General features: G+C 34.8%; 2 protein-coding genes across 2 annotated transcripts in view; one reads left to right on the top strand and one right to left on the bottom strand.

The window, feature by feature from the left end:
• Positions 1 to 1249: 1249 nt before the first annotated feature.
• On the bottom strand, positions 1250 to 21617 carry LOC137637810 (melanoma-associated antigen C1-like). The gene is made up of 3 exons (XM_068369917.1): positions 21399 to 21617; positions 20872 to 21218; positions 1250 to 2173 (listed from the first exon to the last, which is right to left on the bottom strand). Exons 1-3 carry the CDS (start codon positions 21445 to 21447, stop codon positions 1265 to 1267), a joined length of 1305 nt encoding a protein of 434 aa, XP_068226018.1. The 5' UTR covers positions 21448 to 21617; the 3' UTR covers positions 1250 to 1264.
• Positions 18200 to 21805, top strand: part of LOC137637811 (uncharacterized) — a 34862-nt gene continuing 31256 nt past the window's right edge. Inside the window, exon 1 of the mRNA XM_068369921.1 lies at positions 18200 to 18262. Within this exon, the coding sequence (XP_068226022.1) occupies positions 18206 to 18262 (57 nt within the window). The 5' untranslated portion in view covers positions 18200 to 18205. The remainder of the gene's footprint in view (positions 18263 to 21805) is intronic.

The raw sequence follows: 21805 nt of genomic DNA, 5'->3' as shown, positions 1-21805 counted from the left end.
CAGTGAGGCATTTGTTGCCTGAATGCCCCAGTTATAGCACTGAAAGAAATTGATATCTGTTTGAGGCTCATGATGAAGATGGCAGGTTCCTCCTTGCCAAGATCCTTGGACATGATGTGTCGTACAATGTTAGTGGCATTTTTATATTTATATTAGAAGCAGGTCTTCTTAATGCTTTTTAACTTTTATAACATACTTCTCTGGTTTTAATTGAACTTTCTTTTAATCTTTATTTATAATAAATGATATAGGAGCCAATGACCTTCGATGTCAGGATGCCAGAGAACTTCAAATCAATCAATCAATCATTATTATTATGTAGTAATGATTCCATATTATAGTCAATTATTAAATGTCAAACTGTCACTTCAACTGAAAAGTCAACAGACAACAAAACCCCGAGGCTTTGCTGGGTGAACAGCTAGTTAATAAAAAAAGTTTGAATAGAGAGAGAAAGGCAGAAAAGTACACATAAGTGTACTCTCATCTCATACAGATAACTTGAGCAAAAGGGTAATAGAATACCATAGTACAGTAGCTATGGCACAACTGTATACTTGAAACCAATGGTTATATGGTTAAAAGCCAGAGTAGCATTATCAAAAAGGAGTTATAAAAGTAACTCGTAACAAAATAGATACCCCGGGATTAGATGAAATTTTATCCCGGAATCCCGGGACCAAGACATCTTCCCAAAATGAGAAACCATGAGTAGTAGTATACCTTTTAAAGCTGGTGAAATATTACTGAATAGTATTTATTTCAAAATATTTGTTAACACTGCAATGTGTTTCACGCATAATTAAAATGTTCTTATTCATTTATGATGCTTTCAGGTTAATAAAATAACATATTTTATAGCAATTACTTTGTAAACTCTAAACTGTTTTAGGTTCCAAGTGAAAACACACATTGTTGTAGAATATATTATATTTTATTATATTTTATTCATGCAGTTAGCTTTTCTTACTTGTGATTTGGAGAATTCATTGTTTATTTAAAATCAACTTTGGAAGTATTTTCCATATCTGACAAGTTGCTACAGTGAATTGATTGACCTACCATTAATTTGAACTTGAATGAGTACAGTATATATATATATATATATATATATATATATATATATATATATATATATATATGTGTGTGTGTGTGTGTGTGTGTGTGTGTGGTTTGTGTGCGTGTGTGTGTTTGTGTGCGTGTTTGTGTGCGTGTATGTGTTTGTGAGTGTCTTTGTGTGTTTGTGCGTGTCTTTGTGTGTGTGTTATTTGTTCACATGTGTCGAACAGAAATTCTGCCAAAACTTCTCCATTTCATCCCTTAACTGCTGGAGCCCAGCAACTTTCGCCTTAAGCCTTGCATTCTCTGATTGTAGTGTTACTAATTTTTGTTTATTTTCATTAATATTTTCAGACTTTCTTCGTCTGTAGCGACATGAAGCTAAGTTATTTTGATGTCGAATCATCTGATACCTTTGTAATTCTTCTTGATTTTTTTGGTTTGAGCTTTCAGGACTCGTATCATTTCGTTGTGAGGTATCAGAACCTCCTACAGCTCCTAAAAGAACCACGTCATTATCATCATCATCATCATCATCTTCATCTGTAGAATCGCTTGGAAAATTGTATATAGTTTCTGGAGGTGCTTCAGGGGATTTTATTTGGTATCCTCTAAAGTTATTGTTTTTTGGATCGTGGTATCCCATGTATTGTGAGCTGGTTGGGTGAAGCGGGTATCGGGAGTCCCCTTGAGAAGGACCGTGATACTGAGTGGTGGGATGATAGTACGAAGTGGACGGTTGGGCAGGGTTGATATTCATTTGCTGCATGTGTGGAGTTACCCCTGTTGGAAATGAATGAGCCATTGATTGTGGGTAATGATGTCCTTGAATTTGTTGTGGGTAATGGTTGTATTGAGGTTGAATATTCATTACTGGAGCCTGGGGCCCAGGGGCAGCTGGCAGTAGTCCACCACATTCTCTCTGCATTTTCTGAATTGGTTTAGAGGAAGAAACCCCGTAATTGTCACTCTGAAAGTACATGGAACCTTGGGAATTATATCCTGAATCTTCTGGTTGATATGAATGTATTCCCGAAGATGAGGAATGGTACACTGACTCAGGTGGTATCATAGTTGGTTTTTTGCCTATGATTGAGCTTGGATGAGTCACGTTCTGAAAATAGAGAACATAAGGAATGTGAAATCTCTTGGAATCTTTTGTTTCTCACAATTATTAAAGGAATGAAAATAGTTTGATATCTTACCAATATACTGTATATGGCTTGATAATTGCATATTTAAGAATGATCAAGTTACAATGTACTTTATTTAGATCAATATTTGCCTTACAAACCATGGTATTTGATAGTATATCACAAAGAACTTTTGAAAATGTGTTAAATTATTTGTTGGCTGCTAAAAAGTTGTTTCATTTTAAAGAAAACTATATGACAGAATTTGTTGTGGAAAAGTATTTATAGTAAATATTATCATAGAAAAATATAATTACTTGGTAATTCATATCCAACAGTTTCAATGAAAAATCTATTTATTAGTGATTTACTGTACATAATACATGCTAAAAGAATAATGTCCCATTATTATTATTATTATTATTATTATTATTATTATTATTATTATTATTATTATTGGCTAAACTACAACCCTAGTTGGAAAAAAAGGATGCTATAAGTTCAAGGGCTCCAACAGGGATATATAGGCTAATGAGGAAAGGAAATAAGGCATCACATAGAATATTGTGTCTGAGTGTATCCTCAATCAAGAGAACTCTTAACCCCAGACAGTGGAAGACTATGTTACAGAAGTTGTGGCACTACCCAAACCTAAAGAACAATGGTTTGATTTTGGACTATCCGTCTCCTAGGAGAGACGCTTACAATAGTTGAAGAGTCTCTTCTACCCTTATCAAGTGAAAAGTAGCCACTGAACAAATACAGTTCAATGTGTTAACCCTCGAGTGAAAAATATTTTTTCTGTTATCATTTTAGTGTTGTCAGGTGTATGAGGAAAGATGAGAATAGTAAAGAATAGGCTACACTATTCAATGTATTTGGGAGCAAAGAAAATTGAGCCATAACCAGAGATGGATTCAATGTAGTTCTATCTGGACAGTCAAAGGAGCCAATAACGTTCTAGCGGTATTATCTCAACGGATGCCTGGTAGCTTGGCCAACCTACTATTTACAATGATGTTTACTAGATATCTAAGAACCAAGTGGATATATTATTATTATTATTATTATTATTATTATTATTACAAGCTAAGCTATAACCCTAGTTGGAAAAAGAGGACGCTGCAAGCCCATGGGCTCCAACAGGAAATAATAGCCTAGTGAGGAAAGGAAATAAGGAAATAAACTATATGAGAAGTAATGAACAATTGAAATAAAATATTTTAAGAACAGTAGCAACATTAAAACAGATTTTTCATACATAAACTATAAACAGACTTATGACAGCCTGTTTAACATGAAAGCATTTGCTGCAAGCGTGAACTTTTGAAGTTCTACTGATTCGACTAACTGATCAGGAAGATCATTCCACAACTTGGTCACAGCTGGAATAACACTTCTAGAATACTGTATAGTATTGGGTCTCATGATGGAGAAAGCATGACAATTAGAATGAACTACATACCGAGTATTACCAATAAGATGGGATTGTCCAGGAAGGTCTGAATGTAAAGGATGGTCAGTATTATGAAAAAATCTTATTCAACATGCATAACGAACTAATTGAACGATGGTGCCAGAGATTGATATCTAGATCAGGAATAAGAAATTTAATACACCGTAAGTTCCTGTCCAACAAATTAAGATGAGAATCAGCAGCTTAAGATCTGACAGGAGAACAATACTCGAAACAATTTTAGAATGTAGGCACTAACTTTATTCATTAAGTAGAGTTTTTCTACTTGGTATTTGTAGATAGAGTATTGATCGAATGAAGAGGAAAAATACACTGAACACTCAAACTTCAAAGGAAAGTTTGAGCTCTTTAGTGGAAAAATATAAATTCTGGAAAAAAAAAGATTCACGATAGCCATTTAACTGTCAATATAATATAAATTGTTAATTCACAGTAATAAAAAGACATTGTCTAGCAATGCAATAATTATGATAAAAAGTTAGGCCGCAATGATATCAGGGAAATAAAACAAATGTAAAGCTCCCAATTTTACAGGAATTATAAATTTACATGAATGTTAATGGAAAAAGCTGAGTTTGGCATACATGGACCTCAAAAACATTTATGAAAGAATATAGCCGATGTAGAGGAGGGTAATAATGTGTGGTACAGGTAGTAAACATCTGAGAGCTATCTAAGGATGAAACTTTTGGAGGAACGGGCATGCATTAGATTATATAGGCAGGGGAGTGACTGGTTTTGGTGCGTAACTTCATTTGAAATAAATGTGTGTTTTATGTTCTGACTGATCAATCAATGAATTCATGTGAGAGGATAGCGAAAGGGCAGTGGTCATAGGTTTAAAATTGTAAGAAAATAAAATGAGCCATGAATTATGGTTAGCGTGGTTATTATTTTGTAGGTGATACTTTAGTAATTGAAGATAGTGAACAAAAGTGGCTGAAAATAGGTAAAGTGTTTGGAAATATGAGCAAGAAGAAACTTGCCAGTTAGAGTGAACAACGTTGAAGTTGTGATGGTAAGCAGAAACTGAAAGATGGAGCAATCAATGTGGATATGAAAGAATGGAACTGGTTACTGACATAAGTAAATGACAGTAAATGTAATGGTTTGGAGTTTGGAACATTTAGTCCTGCACTGTGGTCAGGGAGGCTGCTTTAGGAAGTAAAAGTTCAAAGGGTTTGGACAGTAAGATTGAAGAAAAGTAGTTGGAATGGAGATAAAGTAGAAGACTAGAAATTTGTTGGAGCTAGGATCTAAAGGATAATTTATACATTTCACAATGTGAGAAATATAGGTATTCTGAAAGAAGATAATTTCCGACATAGTGAAGCAAAAAAATATAGCACGGTTTACCTAAAGGATTAAGAAAATACTAACTTGAATAGTTTGTGGGAGCGAAGGTGGGAATGTATGGAAGGATTTTTGAGCCAACTCTCCTTTATTGAAATAAATGAATATTGAACACAAATGAAATATGAAATTAAAGACCTGTTGAAATTAGTTATTTGCATTGTATGTGGGGAAAGAATTAATAGGGTAAAAAAAGTGGAAATCTGTAAAAGTGTGAAATGATTAGCGGTGAAAAGATCGATGGGAGTATAAGGAAAGTAGTTTTGTCATGTGAATAGGATATATGACAATAGGTTAGCGAAATGAGTATATAATTCACAAGTGATACGAGGTAGGAGGAGGAGGAGAAGGCCTAAAAAGGATTGGGTAGTTAATGTGAAAGGCCTTTGTGAAAGGAATTGCTTTAATATCTAGGAATGGTAAGAATCTATGCACGATGGGGACGAATTAACATAATACGTGTAGGGGAATCCAATGCGCCATCTATGAGCCCTATGTAGTTGTTTGAAATGATTTATGTAGTGGAAATTTTGCTGCTTGGATGTATGTATCCATGACTCCGTAATCAAAGGTTAACGTGATTGTTGTTTGGGTTTTCCTCCAAATGTATAAATTTAGAGCTCCTTTATATATATATATATATATATATATATATATATATATATATACCTACCTGTATATATATATATATATATATATATATATATATATATATATATGTATATATATATATATATATATATATATATATATATATATATATATTTATATATGTATATATATACATATATATATATATATATATATATATATATATATACACACACTTCTATACGTATACTGTATGTGTGTATTGTCACTGAAGCCACTTTTCTCATTTTCTGTACCTTCAATATTTTCTTCCTGGTTAGAGAATCAAAGGAAATAAAGGAAGTTTTTATTGTGTTGTTCCATTTACTTAACGTTTTACTGATAGCTGTTTCAGGCAATGACTATCGTCAGGGCAATCTTACCCACCCCCCCCCCCCCAAAAAAAAATAAGAAAAATAAACTTTAAAATGGCAATACATTCATACAATTGAAAATCAGAAGAAGTTTTTATTAGGTGCCATTCCATAAGAAGTGGGATTTCTTTTTAAGCCTTCCTTGATAATAGCCACTAACTATTGGATGAAACACCATTCGGAAAAATATTGAATAAAGGGAACAGCACAGTATTCTACTAGGTTTTTCTTTTTCTTCAAAATTCAAACCAAGAAGACAAGAAAAGTTACAGTATACTATTACCTACTTCTTTTCCGAGATATTTCGATTTTCCATATTCAGAAAGGCTACCTTTCTATTTGGGCCTTTCTTATTTATATAAATTCTTCTGTATTTTCTTTTTTGTATCTTAGGGCACAGTGAAAAAAAAACCTCCGTCAAATTTACGAAGAAGGTAGAGAGGTGCCTAAAGACAAAAACACACGGTGCCACATTTGCGATTTTGTGCTTCGAAAATAAAGAGAAAAGGATACCATTTGATGGTAATAATGAATACAATCACTTTAAATGTTAAACTTTAATTATATGAAAACTTAACTTTTAATTGTTGTTGCAGTTTTATAACACTATTCAGTCATACTACAAAGAAACGTGGCACAAACGATGTCACTTTTCCGACATAGTTTCTCAGGTCAGCGATGAACATTCATTAATCGTCTTTCATCAGGGCACCAGCCCCCAGTTGAGATACTACCGCTAGAGAGGTATTGGGTCTTTTGACTGGCCAGACAGTACTACATTAGATTCTTCTCTCTGGTTACGGGTTACTTTCCCTTTGCATACACATACACCGAATAGTCTGGCCTATTTTTCCGCATTCTCTGTCCTCATACACCTAACAACACTGAGATTACCAAACAATTCTTTTTCGCTCAAGGGGTTAACTACTGCACTGTATTTGTTCAGTGGCTACTTTCCTCTTGGTAAGGGTAGGAGAGACTCTTTAGCTATGGTAGGACACTCCTAAATCAAACCATTGTTCTCTGTTCTTGGGTAGTGTCATTGCCTCTGTACTATGATCTTCCAGTGTCTTGGGTTAGAATTCTCTTGCTTGAGGGTACACTTGGGCACACTATTTCATCTAATTTCCCTTCCTCTTGTTTTGTTAAGATTTTCGTAGTTTATATAGAAAATACTCATTTTAATGTTGTTACTATTCTTAAAATATTCTATTTTTCCTTGTTTCCTTTCCTCACTGAGCTATTTTCCCAGTTGGGGCCCCTGGGCTTATAGGATCCTGCTTTTCCAACTAAAGTTGTAGCTTAACAAGTAATGATAATAATAATAATAATAATAATTATTATTATTATTATTATTATTATTATTATTATTACTATTATTGTTATTATAATAATCATAATAACAATAATAATAATATCCCTTGCGGGCAGGTACTGGCAGGAACCACCCGCGATGATAAGTAGCTTGCTGTTGAGTACCACACCGAGATGGAGGAGAGAGGGCGGGGGGAGGATTATAAAGGCTATAACAGAGAGGCCTCAAAGATTAAAGAGACAAGCTAAGGAGACACACTAAAGAATAATAAACTTTTTGTCAGCGAGAATGGAAGGTCATCCACCCCCATCCTTAGCAACAGTACTTACTGGTCAAGCTTGAGAAATTGTTAATAATGTTTTGAAGTATTTTGCATTAGAAAAACGGTAAGAAGGTCCTGTTATTGATGTTTCAAAGGCAATTTTTCGCTCAACAAAAGCAACAAATTCAAGCACCACAGTCAAATGGACAGTGTCGTATACAAACAATGGTTCCGTAAGCAGTTGCTACCGAATATATTTCCATCTTCCAAAATTGTGATGGATAACGCATATTATCACAGAAAAAAATTAGATGAACCTCCCACAGCATCAAACAAGGCACAAATAAAAGAATGGCTCATCAAAAAAGGCGAAGCACCAAGAGAAAATGTGTTTAAATGTCAACATTTGAAAATGGTCAAGGAATACTCCCGAAATATTGATAAGGCTTACGTGATTGATAAAATTGCTGTTGGAAATTATCACAAGGTTATTCGTCTTCCTCCATACTATTGCCAATATAATCCGATTGAACAAATTGGGGCATAAGTGACGACCTATGTAGCGAAAAAGAAAAAAAAAATCAAAATGGTAGATTTAGGGGTGCTTTTAAAAGAAGCACTGCATTCGGCGACCAAAGAAAAATGGGCAAATCCTAAGTCACTCCGAAAAATTACCGGAGGACGACGTAAAACAAGATGTGGTTATGAATAAATATATTGATTCTTAATTGATAAGTCTTGAGTCCTCTGTTGGGGAATCTTCTTAAAAACTGTGACGTCGTTATCCATATTAATTAAGAAGTTTTGGTGCATGTCGAAAGATTAATTTCAAAATAAAAGTTAGATGTATTAAATTGTTTGCATTCTCCTGTATTGTTATTTTTATTATTATTATTATTGGCAGAGCTGCAACTCTACTGGAAATAGAAATGCATAAGGAAAAAGAAATAAAGGAAGGATATAAAGATGGAATAAAAATATCACAAGAAGGCAAATAGTTATTGTATCATCAAAGAAGTGTTCGAAATAAACTAATAATAATAAAACATAGAAAGCATGTTGATCTGCCAACAAAAATAATAAAATTACTATTGTAAGAGACAATATGACAAAAAAAAAAAAAAAAAAAAAAAAAAGGAACATATCGGCTCTGGCCTTCAGAGGAGATAATATTTTAATAGATGGTCGATTCCCAAAGGAGATCACTACAGGAATTTAATGATTCGTTTAATGATTTGTTCGTTCAGATTGCCCGGTCTATTCTTGACTCATTGTCGTAAGTTGAGAATGAAAATCTCTCTCTCTCTCTCTCTCTCTCTCTCTCTCTCTCTCTCTCTCTCTAGAAGCAAAGTACTGAATATCTACCAGTTTCTTATGTAAGTGATGAATTGTTAAAAAAAAAAAAAAACAATGCAGCCATTAAAACCCCCACCTTCTAATTGCAAAGGTTTCGAGCACATTTCAGCGATCAGGAACCGTTGGTTGTCAAGATCCAGACGGGATCTTACTGGATAAGATGAGACATAACCTTCAATCTGACTTTCTTTTTATGAGTAATTATTGAAATTGTCTTTTTAAAATCCACGGTAATGGTACGTAGGGTTTTAGTTCAAAATAGAAATCATAATTGCTATTTACGAGGCCTAACATTTGAAATTTGCGAACAATTTTGCACCGGATGTTCAGCAGAATATTGCAGATAAACAAGCGAATTGAGTCGAGAAAATGTCTTTGCGGAATTGAAAAGTATCATCACAAGGGCAGCTAATCTTGAAACCACTTGAAATAGCGAAGATAATAATTCAGTGACGGTGTCTCTGACGTATCACGTGTCACTGACGTCACCTTATGTTTTATACGGTTTTAATTAAACTGTTAATTATGTAGACGGTTATCTGTGACTAGACTGTATTTCGTATTTTGAATATTTCATTATTCATAATTTATATTACTGGCTTCCGCGAACTGTAATTTTGGATTCAAGATAATATCTCTGTAATATTTATATATATATATATATATATATATATATATATATATATATATATATATATATATATATATATATATATATATATTTCTAATGATAGTTACCGAAGCGTTTTCTCGTATATTGCCCTTGAAGTTATGAAATGAGGAGATATGGCAGACGTTAACGCTCGGGATGTGGAAACTTTGTCCATGATATGGTGTATTTAAAGAATATGCGCGTTTACATGATTGTATTTTATCGTGGTTCCACACTGCATCATCAGCCGTACCTCCATACATGCAACAGTCGTTCCTATGTCATTAGGTGATTTCCATCTTACCTCGCGTAAGAGAACACTGCACTCAAGTTTAAAGATAACCTTATGACCTGTTGTGGAGTCATGATGAGTTTTCATAAGAATATATTAATGTTGACCCTATCATTTTAATGGTAGATGTAGAAACAAAATATGAACAATAATAATTAAGGATGGGGGAATCATTGCTCCAAGAGGACAGTCGTCCTCGAAAAGACAGCCGGTTTTATTGTTTTGGTCTGGTAGTAAAGAAAACGTGTTTTTTTTTTTTTTCTAAGAAAGTTTCCGAGCGAGTCCTCTGTGGTGAATAAGTAAAATGGCTGAGAAATAGACTGTTGGATTATACGTAAAGGCTATTGGCCAAGCCTTCCAGGGGACAAGAGACAGAACATGCCAGTCAGTTAACCAAATTGATTTATTCAGATTTCAGGGAAAATAGTCGCTGACAATTTACTTTACAGTACCCGGGGCTGCAGCAAATGAATTCTCTGCCAAAGAGAAAATATTTCCCGTGTAGATACCGAGATGAGCAGACACTGATGACGCATGGGACTGGTTAATCTCCTCCTTTTAATAATGATAAAAAACTTAATGACGCAAATTATAGATATTGTTGACAGTTTTCGAAAGCTTAAATACTTCCAACTGGTAGATTGAGTCAGTGATAATATTTATCAAGTTAACGGTGATATCGTTCTTAATGAGAGAATGCCTTGATGAAGTCATTTAGTTTCAGCACGGCATATCATTTCCCTGCTGAAACTTGGTGACGGGCAAGAGGGCTCTCGAACTTGGGGAAATTGATCCCCCATTTCGAATCTAAATTTCCCTCTCTCTCATCTTTTTCTTACTCTGAATATTACTTCGACCTTCTCCTAATCATATAAACTTTCTTTCGTGTTGCTGTCCCAATTCAATGAGTAAAATTTTCCTTATTATATGTGTGCGTTTTATATATATATATATATATATATATATATATATATATATATATATATACACACGCACACACACACACACACACACACATATATATATATATATATATATATATATATATATACTTATATATATATATGTATGTATGTATATATGTGTATTTGTTTTATGGCGTGGATGTTTCTACATCCATTATTGCTGCCTGCTTCGATGAATGGGAGGTGGTGTCATGGTTGGGAAGTGTTTGCATTTAAAGCTATATTTAAGAGTATTGGATGATCTCGGCCATCCCAAAGATGGTTTGGACCTTTATGGCGGAACTATTCTCAAGTATTGGGTCTTCGGAATCCAGGGGGTCCAATGTTTGGGGTAGGACTCTCGGCTTTTGGCCGGAAGCCCATCATTACAGATATGGGGAAGATGATTCTATAGTTTCCTGGTCTCAGTCCTAGCAGGCGGGTTTAGCTTACACCTGTGCCACTATATCTGTTTTGATGTTATCCTTCGGGTAAGGTATGGAGTGGACCATCTGGAAAGTGTACTCTCATTGTGCCAATAGTGCATAGTGAAATTTTCCTTTCTGACGTGTGATGCCTCAATGTTCTCAAACAGGTAAATCAACCTAATCACTTTCTCTATCTTAATCCAGTCTTATGGATTCTTTAAGCAACGAACCCCCATCCCCTGGATACGCTGACACTCTCCCTGGCACTGTTGACAATCTCTGCTAATTTAATTAAGGAAAATTCTGTTGACGACTTAGGAACCAAAAAGGACCCCTCTAATAATGTTTTAAAATGAAGTAAGTCTGGTAACAGAAGGACACTTCGAACCCTTCATGTTACCCAAATTTCAATAGATACTGATTATGATATGCTATATAAAGCATTGAAATGCTATGGAGTGATAAAAGAAATAAGAATGAAACTTGGAAATGAAAAATACTGGCCTGTGTCCGTTAACGTTGTAGAAAGTGCATAAGGTTCCTGGGACGTCGATGATTATCCTTACTTTCCAGGATGCTGATGTGCCTTTCCACATCGTTATTGAAAATTAAAAAATTAAAGTTCGACCTTCCAAACAAAAGCCCTTACAATGTTTCAAGTGTTTCAAATTTGGACACCCCTCTAAAAAATGGTAGAATCTGCTCCAAACCTAACCATGGAGACTGTACACTTGAGGCCAGCTGTTTGAACTGCAACTCAAAACATAAATCCACTGACAGGAGCTGCAAGATTTATAAGCTTGAAGAGGCTGCCCTTAACTCCACTGTAGAACACATAAGTGTAGGACATGCCAAAAGGCTACTGAATAAACCAAACACCTATGCAAAGGCATTAAAATATAACACAGGAGACATCAAAATCATGTAGTGCTGCCATTAATTCCAAAAAAAAGAAATACATAATCTAATGATAGTAACGTTTTGCATGATAATGTGAGCATATTGCCTTCTAAGGCTTTGCCACAGTAGATTAAATCTGGGGCATCGCCCATTTCTGTACAACCTTTATCCCCCATTACCAACAATAGAACTAACCTCTCTCAGGCCATGTCCTTGCCTTATTTGATGGAGGTTCTACTTGAAACAAGGTTAATCAGAAAAGAGAGAGACCTCTATCTCTATCAGCCTCTTGCATAAGAAATATTAGAGTTATGACATCAAATGAAAATGATGTTTTGTCTGTTGATGTTTCTGATCAACCAGAAGACGATTTAAATAAATCAGAAATTCAAGTTAAGGTCCACCATCCACCTCAACAATTAGATCAAAAGGACAAAAAGAAATTCACAAACACAAAAACCAATTTATCAAGACCCTCTCTAATAAAACCACCTGAAAATATTGTTAGATGAAAAATTGCTAATGGGAAGACTTCATCCAAAAGTTCTTCCAAATAATGAACCATAGTTTTTTCCTCCATTTTGCAAAGGAATTGTCAGGGTTTAAGGGCCAAAGAGAAAGAACTTAAGCTCTTAGTTCACGAGCATTCCCCCATAATTGTATGTCTACAGAAGAGTAAACTTGATGCTAATACCCCTTGTCCTCCCGAATATATTACCCATAGGACACCATATGATCACCAAGTAGCGAGCCAGGGCAGAAGTCTCATATACGTTCATCGAGATGTTCCCCAAATATCATTGTCTATTTGTACACCTCTGCAGGCAGTGGTTGTACAGATTTATATAGGGAGAAAATATGCAATTTGCTCTCTGTACTTGCTTCCAAATAACATAGTACGGTAATTTAGTAGAGGTGACTCAACAGCTCCCCCAACCATTTCTTTTACTTGGAGATTTGAATGGTAGACATCTTTTGTGGGATGATGTTTTAGCAGACACCAGGGGTAATATATCAATTGTGAAAAACAAGGATGTCGGACTCCTTAATACAGGAGAGCCACACACTTTCATGTTCAGACAGGTACTTTGTCATGTATTGACCTTTCAATTGTAAGCTCTGATTGCCTTTTCAACTTCTATAGGAGGACATTAGATTATTGGCATACTAGTTATCATGCACCAATCATTATAAACACCAACAATGGTCCACCTTTACAAAGATCACTAGGACTGAATCTTGACAAGGCGTACTGGGTTAAATTTTCTGAGCTAAATGAAATCGAGGGGAGTGCAGAACAGTTTTAAAGTATTGATGATGCCATAGACTTACTGAATCGAATTCTCTATACAATGGAAATCAATTCTATTCTCAAAACCACAGGATTATTCAAACGCTGACCAGTCCCCTGTTGGTTTTCAGATTTAACTCTCTTGCACAGAGCCAACAGAAAATCTTTGACTAGATTGTGTAGATGCCGTACAGAGGAAAATTTGATAACATACAAAAAATGTAGAGCACAGTTCCGTCATACCATGAAAGAAGCTAGGCGCCAATCTTGGGTATCTTTTGTTTCCTCATTCAACAGTAGAACACCACCGTCTTCTGTATGGAGGAAAATAAAAAAGGTTGCAGGCAAATTTATCCCAAACCCACCACCAGTGTTGAACAGGGAATCAACTATTATATATACTGATGGCTCAAGATCTGTTGCTGGCGTTGGATTTGGAGTATATAGTAGTGCTTTTAATGGTAGAGGTGCATTTCCTCTCGCCTCCTCTATATTTACTGCCGACCTATATGTCATACTAACCGCTATTGAGAAAATAGCGTTGGAAAATGAGAGCAGTTTTACCATTTTTAGTGATGCAAGAAGTATCCTACAAGCTTTAGAAGTTTTTAACTCCAATAATCTTTTACTTTTAAAGATTCTAGAGTAGCTTTTAATTATTGGCATCAAAGGTATAATAGTTTGATTTTGCTGGGTTTCGGGACACGTAGGTTGGTCTGGAAATGAGAAGGCGGATTTGCTGGCAAAGAGTGCAGCTGCAGAGTTGCTACCAAGAAGGTATTCCATTCCCAGTAATGATGTTTTACTTACAATTGAGAATTTTATTCATAATAATTGGCAACAGCATTGGGAGTTTACTTGAAAATAAGAGTGAAATTAGTAATGTTATATCCCCTTGGAGATATAACGGGGCTTGAAAGTGGGAGACTACTCTTTGTCGTCTCCGCATTGGTCACACTTGGTTGACACATGAATTGCTGCTTACTGGACAATACCAGCCATATTGTGACAACTGTTTGGTACCCTTGACAGTGGGGCATTTGTTGACCGAATGCCTCGCTTATGAGGCTTGAGGTTCATCCTTGCCAAGATTCTTGAACTTGGTGTATCCTACCGTGCTAGTGGTATTTTTAGCTTTATTTCAGAAGCAGGTCTTCTGAAAGCTATTTAGCTCTTAAAATGCATCTTTGCTGTTATGGATTTAAATGAATATTCTTTTACGCTTTATTTACAATAAACGATTTCGGCGTCAATGACCTTAGATGTCAGGATGCCAGAAAACCTCAACTCAATCAATTAATGGTGATTCTTTAAGTTACCATTTCATGGAATTGATCTTAAGAGAACACAAAACAAATGATATCCAGTATCCAGTAAACATTAAGAGAGAGACAGACAGAAATTTGGGTGCTAGATGACGTTGGAAACTGGCGCAGTAAGAAAGGTAGCTTCGTAAGTAACACATAATGTAGAATGAACTGTATGATGAAAACCACCTGGTAGATTCTTTCTAGCAAACTAATGAAGGCAGAATTTAACTTTATACAGATTTAAGAGCAACATATTTGAACGAGGTAACTGTATAGGATCACAATAAATGCCAGTGTAAAGATCAAGTAAGATTTATGGTTAATATTATACTATGGGAAGATTCGTTGCCTCGTAGTAAGTTGGTTAAGCCTTGGTTGTCTGGGAAAATTTAGATATTATTGTCAATTTGTATTTCCAAATAGAGTAAATGAGGCAATAATTGTTTAAATAAGGGAAATGAAAGAGATCATAACAAGAGGATGGTTTTAACAAGGCAACTAGCCCAAACTCCTTGCTTCCAAACCAATCTATTAGTATAATCAAGATGAACGACTCAACATTTATTGATAAATTAAGGGGGACTCATTGAAGGAGAGTCAATCAGTAAAGTTAACAGAATACTGTATATGGTGGTTGACTAAGCATAGACAGTGATAATCAAACTGAAAGCGTATTAGAAAGTCAGGTTCTCAGCAAGCCCCGTTAACTGTTAGTGCCATCAGCGAACCTCACATGGTGCACTGCAGGCATCACAAAGGAGACTGCGTCGTCCCTGCATCCTATACCTACACCCACTTTGTAGTCTTTCACTTTACCTTCGTTCCCAATCCCTTTCCTCCATCTGGCAGTCTAGTTTCTATTAACATTTACTTCATAGGCAAATTCGGTGTTTATGTAGAAGCACCGTAGTTGCTAATCTTTGCTGCAAAAAAAAAATGCACTCAACAAAGAAAATGGCAATCGGCTGTTTTGTAGACAAACTCAGTTTAATTAAGTGAAGCTTATTGACAGATGATAGGGACGAATCGTGACATGACAAATAATTGATTGATTAACTAACTTGAGTTTAAAAGACAACATGATTTGACAACGATAAAGATGATAGAAACGGAATGAGGTAAGGTTTTTCATATAGAATTTTCAAGCAGACATTCACCTTATTGCCATACGCATCCGTTTCGTCAAAGATAGCAAAGCAAGTTAGTTTTTGGTGAATGAAAGGCAACATGTGACATAAACAGACTGGCTTGCGGATACAATTCACCGTTTTGATAAATACCTAGAGTCCGGCTGACAGAAATAGCTACGTTGTAAAACCTTATGTTATACAACTGGAATGAAAATGAAAAGTTAATTTATTGGCAGAGGTGCGAGCTGCAACGAATATCATACAGTAGATAAAAGCTGAGGCCCAATGACGTAAATATTCTTAAAAGATGGAAGAAGTTGTAGCAATGTTCAACTTCGAATAAATCGGTAATGTATAGAAAATCCAACTACAAAAAGGTAGAATTCAATTAAGTATTTTAACTGGGAGATTTTTTTTTGTCTTTTAAAGTCCTCCCCTGCTTGATTAGAATTATTGTTCTGTAAATTATTAGTAATTTCTTGACCTAGGTTTAAAACCTTCAACCCCCCTAAAGAAAAGAAAAAACTCACAATAATAAAAAGTATTGGTTTCCTTGCTATAGTTATACTAGTATTTTTTTCGAGTGTTGTAGTGTTTAAAGTTATCAAAACAATGTATGCATTTTTTAATTTATTTTGTTGCTGTTTCAAAGCTAGTTGTTTTTCCTTCCATTACCCAAAAAAGCTACAAATAATAAACCGATATTGACCACTAAATAAGTGAATATTGATGACTAACACTACAATATTTATGACCTGTTACAACTAGTATAAACAATAACGAAAACCACTATGCAATGTTGTGTGGGTCCTTTTAAGAGCAATAATATTACTTCATATTGTTGGGAACCATGACGCATGGAAAGATAAATTGAGAAATAAATGAGCAGACAAGTTGCCAGTTATATAATGAGACAATAAAAACGGAATGAGCCAAGTCTTCCTAATTCTCTCCGACTAAAAACTTGACTGGCTGATTACATGTTAATTGCCCGCTGTTCTTATTTGTCAGTGTTGTAGAGCTAGATTCTTATATTTGCGTGAAAGAAATTATTTTACGCTGGTACTGTTATGTTCTGTACATCGTTTTGAATTGGAAATGGATTTTATATAAATAATAACGTTTGTGTTATTAGTGATTATTCATTCGTAAAATAACAAAAAAAAGTGAGTCTTACAGTGTACTACAAATGCTGGAAATAGGCTTAACATTGTCAACAGTACAGTAAACATTTATTTCATATGACTGTGCACGAAAAATATTGTGGAATTTGCTCTATATTATTGTAAAGTTGGTGTTTATGTTATTAATATTACTACAAAAATTGTGGCAACGACCAGTTTGAAATCTACTCGTAAATAGCAGAAGCAGTGGCAATGTTCTAGAGACTGACTATTTATACATATGATCAGCACCCAAAACCCTCTCTCCACACAAACTGGGACCAGGGAGGGCCAAGCAGTGGCTGCTGATGGTTCAGCAGGTAGACCTGTGCGGTCCCTCAAACCCTTCATCCTTAGCTCACAAGGATGGTGAGGTTGCAGACACTACAAGAAACTAACGAGTTTGATCGGGACTCGAACGCCAGTCAGGCAGATTACTAGGCAAGGACGTTTCCAATATGCCACCACATTATTCGAGTATAATTTTGAACATGTATTCATCTGTAAAAAAAAAGTATGCCTCCCCGCCCCCCTCTTTTCGACATTGTATTTCCATTTTTTTTTTATTTATTTCACTTATTAATTATTGTTTTTAAGCAACCTTGTTTCATAGTATTTTACTTTGACTAAAAGTCGTCTTTCTTTGAATTGTTGCTCTCAATTCATCAATTACTCTTGGATATGAATATTATTGTTATTGTTAATATCATTATTATCAAACCAAGCAACAACCTTAGGTGGAAAGGCAAATGCTACAAGTACCACAGGAACCCTAACATTGAAAAAAAAAAAAAAAAAAAAGTCTGCTAGAGAATGAAATATATAAGCGAAATAGTAATGATATTTTAAGTGTTAATAAACTTAAAGGACAGTGAACAGGACAATAACAGATAAACTATGAAATGAAACTTAAATAAAGTAATTCCATGTTTGAAATCAGGAGTTCTTGAGTTACTATTTTAAATATCGATATTAATCGGCATTTAATTTATTTGAAGTTGAAATAATCTATAATATTGATTTTCATTGTTGAGTCATATTCAATGTCATCATTGCAAGTTTCCTTGATTAGTAATTTTTTTCTTTGTAACACCTTATTAGTTATTGTTTCTCTTGATTAAAGAGGTTGGGTGCACATGCCGGTTCACTGGTTGTCACAACACGTCAATCGGTCGTCCTGCTCATTCAACAAGGTTAGATACATTATTCCTTGCTTTTTGTTCTTGCTAGCTTCCAAGAAAGGGTCGCACAAACGATGTGATAGATTTTTTAGTGTATTAAAACATCATTGTTTTTATTCATTCATTTGTTTTGCCTTATAGAGCGGGTTGCGAACATGTAGTTAGGCGTCCGAACTAAGTCTCGGCGTAAATAAAATGTACCGTCTTCTCTAATGTGGAGTCAATTAGTACTCCATTCAGACTTTGGATCAGCAGTTAAAAGGCGTTTGGTCTTGATAGATGACTGGGAACACTGCCTCTTGCACTAGGGAGGGAACGGTTATGGGATACCTACTTTTAAATTCTTAGAATCGAATGTTTACATCGGTAGGAGCCACTATACAACGACGTAAAGAGTATATGCATATAAGCCTACACACACACAGATATATATATATATATATATATATATATATATATATATATATATATATATATATATACACATATATATAATTATATGCGTGTATGTGTGTATTTACACATATAATGTATATAAATTTATATATGCCTTCATATATTATATTATGTATATATATATATGTGTATATATATATATATATATATATATATATATATATATATAATGTATATATATATATATATATATATATATATATATATATATATATATATATATATACACACACATACTGTTTATTGACATCATCAGCGATGTCAAAGACGAGAATAATAACTCCAATGAATTTTTATCTCATTGTATTTTTTTTTTGTGACTTGACACATATATATACAATAAATATGTACGTGTATATATATATATATATATATATATATATATATATATATATATATATATATATATATATATATATAATGAAAGACCTTCAAAAACAAGGAATAGAAGAATCTTATGTTAGAACACTTGAAGATATCTATGCAGGAAGTGCAGCAATCCTAAAACTACATAAGATAGTGAGAAAATTCCGATTGAGAGAGAAGTTAGATATGGAGACTCCATCTCTCCTAAATTATTCACAGCATGGATAGAGGAAGTTTTTCAGAATTAAGATTGGGAAAATATAGGAATTGATATTAATGGGAAATACCTCAACAACTCAAGATTTGGAGATGACATAATTGTGTTTCGTGAATCATGGGAGGAGTTACAAAAAATAATGAAGATTTGAAAGAGAAAGCGGAAATGTAGGACTGAAAATAAATATGAGTAAAACTAAGATAATGTTCCATGAAAATGCAGAGACAACAAATAAGAGTTATGGACGAGCCTCTTAAGATTGTTGATGAATATACTGTAGTTACCTAGGACAGACCATGTTTCCCCAGGACACGAGACCTAAATTAAAAGAAGGATAATCAAGGAATGGAGAGAATTTGGTGAACAAAACGATATGAAAATTAAAATATCACATTTTCTAAAAAGAGAAGTATTTAATGAGATGGTCCTACCAGTATTAACTTATGCATCAGAAACTTAGAGCCTTACTAAAGCCTTAAAACATAAGCTAGTTACAACTCAAAGAGCTATGGAAAGAATAATGTCGGGAATAACGCTAAGAAACAGAAATAGAGCTGCAGGGATACGAGAGCACAAAAGTAGAGGATATTCTAACAACGTGTAAGAAAAAGAAATGGACGTAGGCAGGACATAGAAGGAGAATGATAGACAATAGATGGACATTTAGAATAACATAAGGGGTCCCTAGAGAAGCAGGGAAGGAAGAGAAGACGATGGATTGATGAACTAAGAAAGTTTGCGGGCGTGGACTGCACAGAAAGACCATAAACAGACGCAAGTGGAACTATATATATATATATATATATATATATATATATATATATATATATATATATATATATATATATATATATATATATATATATATATATAAATAAATTAAATAAATTTAAAAGCTTTAATTACATAGGTTATAATTATGTAGGAAGGCGTGTAAGTCACGTGTATGTATGTCATTGCTGTGGCACATCGTTCATGGAAAGAAAGTTATATCTTACATAATTATTTGATCGTACAATAAGACACAAGTTAAGCATACGCTAAGGTTTATTTATTACCTCTGCTGTATCAATTCGTTAAAAATTTGACATTATTATTATTATTATTATTGTGGATGTTGTATTATCATTATTATCAGGATTTTATTTATTATCATCATTGAGATTGTATGGATAGTATTGTAATTGAGTTTGTCTGATATGAGTACTTGAAATATCATTTTGTAGTTCAGTGTATTCCAATCCTACTGACCCTTAATTCCAGAAATAGTGTTGGCGTTGTATAGAAAAATATTTGTCTTTGTCTCAATTAGTGAAAAATTATGATATTTTGAAAAAAAGTTTGTGCGTGATTGAAACTCAGGTTGTTATGGTTTTGGTCGCATTCAAAAGATGAAGTAGAGAGAGGCCACAATTTCATGAACAATGATACGCCAAGGACTAATTTTCAAGGAATTGGTTGGAATCTTTGTCCGAAGTTCTAGGAGGAGGTCTGACGTGTTTATATAAAAATTGGTAGTGACTGATCTCACGGTAATTACTTTTAGGGAAAGATGGCCGCCGTTTGGAGAGCGAAAGCTTACCCACTGATTAGATGGTTGCGGTGAGATCGTCAAGGACGAGGTGCTCTGAAGTAACGTCTGGTAGTCCTCAGACTCTAAGAGTTGACTTGGATGCCAGGTGGGCGATACCCCTTTATGTCCTTCTGATGCAGGGTAAGCCAGTTCCTCCACTCCTTGCACTCTCGGAATCACTTGGTGCGGAGAGTTATGGAAGTGGGTGTCTGTTGCCGCGTGGAAATAAGAAGGATGGTTTTGGTCAGGGGTCGAAACGAAACAGTCTCCTGAAACGAGGTTAACGGATCCTCCTTGCCCAAAGGAACTGCTGCATCCTCCTCCCCCTCCTCTTCCACTTCCAGTTTGGGCCATTTCTGCGGAAGTGTGAAGGCGACAGGTTGTGCATTATCCATCGGATTTTCAAAAGACAGCTATAAACCGAAATGCCAGTTTTACAATATAACATACTTTTAGTTGAAAGATATATCTTTAACATTGAGATCTATTTTCCCACACTTTCATACGAGATTTTACGTTTGGACTTGGTTGTGTACCTCTAAAGTAATCTTTGGACTCGGGTCTCACTGCAACAAATAGCGACATTGGCGATTACGGAACATCTGGGACTTGGAGAATGGGGGCCAGAATCGGAGGACCTTCAGAGGACAAGAACCTTCACCTCAGGAGAATCTGTGTTTGAAGCAAGGTCCCGATGAGACTGAGCCTGAGAGCCACTGCTAGACATCTTATGTACCCCGTCTGACTGCTCCATATGACCCTCCCTCTTATCTTGGCAACCAGACACACTCGCACCGACAATTAATTATTTCGTAACGTTATGCAAACCCCAGACGTAGTGTAGATACTCACTAATTATTTCTTGGTATCGTAATGACTTTTCATGCGACAGAATTTTGTTTTTCCCGCAAGCAATACTCTTAGGTTCGTGTATTTCGTCGAA

The sequence above is a fragment of the Palaemon carinicauda genome, chromosome 3 (genome assembly GCF_036898095.1).
Source record: "Palaemon carinicauda isolate YSFRI2023 chromosome 3, ASM3689809v2, whole genome shotgun sequence".
NCBI lineage: Eukaryota > Metazoa > Arthropoda > Malacostraca > Decapoda > Palaemonidae > Palaemon > Palaemon carinicauda.
This window is presented reverse-complemented; position numbering and strand designations above follow the sequence as displayed.

What these genes read in the sequence shown, in the direction of transcription:
- LOC137637810 (XM_068369917.1), bottom strand. Translation starts at nt 21,447, where the DNA reads ATGTCGCTATTTGTTGCAGTGAGACCCGAGTCCAAAGATTACTTTAGA. An exon ending in GTCCAAAGATTACTTTAGAG is followed by an intron (nt 21,219 to 21,398) that starts GTACACAACCAA and finishes ACACTTCCGCAG; the next exon opens with AAATGGCCCAAACTGGAAGT. An exon ending in CGCAACCATCTAATCAGTGG is followed by an intron (nt 2,174 to 20,871) that starts GTAAGCTTTCGC and finishes CTCTATTTTCAG; the next exon opens with AACGTGACTCATCCAAGCTC.